Below are 2,662 nucleotides of genomic sequence, written 5' to 3'. Positions count from 1 at the left end.
GTCTCAAAAAAAAAAAAAGATTTATTCTTTAGGGAGCTCTTTCTGGCTGCCCAGGCAGGCTTTCATGGGGAGGAAGTACAGAGTGTGCAGACTGGAGCAGAGAGACCAGTCAGGAGGCTGGTGCGAGAATCCAGAGAAAGACATAGAGGCCCTGGAAGTGGTGGGGAGACGTGGACAGACGGGTCAGCCACTTAGGAGGTACAATTGCTAGGACTTGGTGACTGTTGGAGGGTAAGGAGGAGAGAGGTGTCCCAGATGACACCCCGGATTTCTGGCTTGGGCTATTTGGGGGTGGCAGCGGGGACAACTTAGGGGGGCAGTTTTGGGGGTCATGGTGGGGGTACCCACAGAGTAGTGGTGTACTCTGAGTACGTGCCACCTTTCAGGCCTGTGTCTGGAACTTATGCCTCATCAGCTTTAGAGATTGAAGATGGAGAAACTGAGGCTCGAAGATTAAGTAGCTTGTCCAAGATCACAGAGCTAGCCAGAAACAGAACTGGGGTTGAACTCAGGTTTGTCTGATTTTGGTTCCATGATGTTTAATGGAAGCCGTGAGAGACGAGGCAGGCAGGAATTGGTTGAGGGGGAGGGAGGAATTTGAAACGTGCAAAGAAGGTGACCTCCTCATCCCCCTCACCCCAACCTAGCAGCCACAGTGGCAAGGCTGCAACTCAGTCCTGCAGAGAGCAGGCAAGTTAACCAATCTCCTCTGCCTGGGGCTGGCAGGAACAGCGTCATCTGTCAACTTCGAGGTGTGCATCTGGGGAAATAAACACCAATTAATGGCCCTGAGGTTTCCTATTCATGAACACCAGTTCTTCAGCCCTGACGTAGGCTCATTTGTGAGCCACTGGCTGAATACAAGATGGCATGAGGCCAGAGGGAGAGGCTGAGCAGGGGGTAAAATTGCTTCTAGCTCAAGAAGATCAGACTCTGATTTACTGAGGCATCTGTTTGGTGCCAAGTTAAGTGGCCCAGGCTCTGTGTAGGGGGTGAGGTTGAAGCAGAAAGGGGGGGGGCAGGGTGCCAGGATTAGGCTGGAATATCCGGGGGTGCTCTGAGGCTCCCCAAGTTCCCCTCACCCTGGTTGGCTGTGGTGCAGGGGAAGGCACTGGCCTGGCCATCTGATGAGTCTCAAGGGCAACTCTGAGAGGCGGCTGATGCAGGGGCTAACGCAGAGACTGGAGCCATGCTGTTGGCTTTGAATTCAGACTACTGCGCTTGGCAGCCCTGACCTCTCCATGCCTCAGTGATTTGCTCAGCTGAGCTCTGTCTGAGCCAGGTGTCATTCCAGGCACTGCGCATCCTCCCAGAGGGAAACCTCCCCAGTTGGCTCACTGTCTGCCACCAGCTTCATGAAATGTCTCACTGGTTTTCTCAGGCAGATCCTTGTCTCTTTTGATGCCCTCACAACCCAGTGGAGGAGGCGCGACTCAACTGCCTCTGTCCCTCTGGGTGCGCTTCACTGCCAAGTGCATCTGTGGATACGGGCCATCCTCCTGGGCTTCCAAAGCCAGCTGCTGCCCTCTGGGCACAGGGACAAGGGAACACTGTGAGCCTGGAGCCCTGGTCTGGGGCATCGGGCAGGGCTCTTGCACTTCTCTGAGCCTGTTTTCCCACGTGGAAAGTGTGCGGATCGAATCTTCCTGTGGGCACTGAGGGCTCAGTGTTAATTTGAGAGCCAGCGTGGGGGTTCGGCTGTCATTTCCCTTCGGCCCCACAGTTGGAGGGAAGCAGGAACTTTGTCGTGATTACCCTAGGTTTCATTCTAGCTTCCTGCCTCAATGTGGGCTCAGCATCTGAAGTAGTCTGGGGAGCAGGTGGCCCTGGTGGGAGTAGGGGCTTTTTCCCAGACTGAGGTCACACCCAGAGCCAGAAACCTTGGTGCCTGCTCTGGGCTAAGGATGCATCTGGCCCCAGGGTGCAGGTAACTGCCCACTTTACCAGGTTTCTGCATGCCAGGGCCAATCTTCAGACCTCGAGACTTCCCAGCCTGTCCCACCTCCCTCTCTGGCCAGGTTCTTTTTTTTTTTTTTTTTTTTTTTTTTGAGACGGAGTCTTGCTCTGTCACCCAGGCTGGAGTGCAGTGGCGCAATCTCGGCTCACTGCAGCCTCCACCTCCCTGGTTCAAGCAATTCTCCTGCCTCAGCCTCCTGAGTAGCTGGGATTACAGGCACATGCCGCCATGCCCAGCTAATTTTTTTGTATTTTTTTTAGTAGAGACGTGGGTTTCACCATGTTGGCTAGACTGATCTCGAACTCCTGACTTCAGGCAATCCGTCCGCCTTGGCCTCCCTAAGTGCTGGGATTACAGGCATGAGCCACTGCACCCAGCCCAGAGGTGACATTTGACCTGTATTTTCTTGGAGAAAGGTCGGGGAGGGGCATGCCAGGTGGAGCAACAGCCCGTGCAAGGCAGGGGACGTGCAGGGCAGTAACTGGCTCCTGAAGCTGAAGCAGGGAGAGGTTGGGGCAGGGGAGGCCTGGAGGGCAGGAGCTTCATCCTTCAGGCAGACAGTGAAGCCACTGAAGGTTTTCAGGAGAGGAGGGGCCCTATCAGATGTGCCGTTCAGAAAGCCCCCAGGGCTGCCGTGTACAAGTTGAGATGGAGGCCTAGACTTGGCAGAGGACTCAGATCAGGTGGGTTCCCCTGGGTCCTTCT

General features: G+C 55.1%; 1 protein-coding gene across 1 annotated transcript in view; it reads left to right on the top strand.

Moving 5' to 3' along the window:
- Window positions 1-1,556, top strand: part of GALR3 (galanin receptor 3) — an 11,668-nt gene extending 10,112 nt beyond the window's left edge. Inside the window, exon 2 of the mRNA XM_011964334.1 lies at window positions 1,382-1,556. Within this exon, the coding sequence (XP_011819724.1) occupies window positions 1,382-1,556 (175 nt within the window). The remainder of the gene's footprint in view (window positions 1-1,381) is intronic.
- The last annotated feature ends 1,106 nt before the right edge of the window (window positions 1,557-2,662 follow it).

Source organism: Colobus angolensis, unplaced genomic scaffold, assembly GCF_000951035.1.
Source record: "Colobus angolensis palliatus isolate OR3802 unplaced genomic scaffold, Cang.pa_1.0 Scaffold65, whole genome shotgun sequence".
NCBI lineage: Eukaryota > Metazoa > Chordata > Mammalia > Primates > Cercopithecidae > Colobus > Colobus angolensis.
The sequence above is the reverse complement of the archived record's forward strand: the minus strand, read 5'-3'. Positions and strand labels throughout refer to the sequence as shown.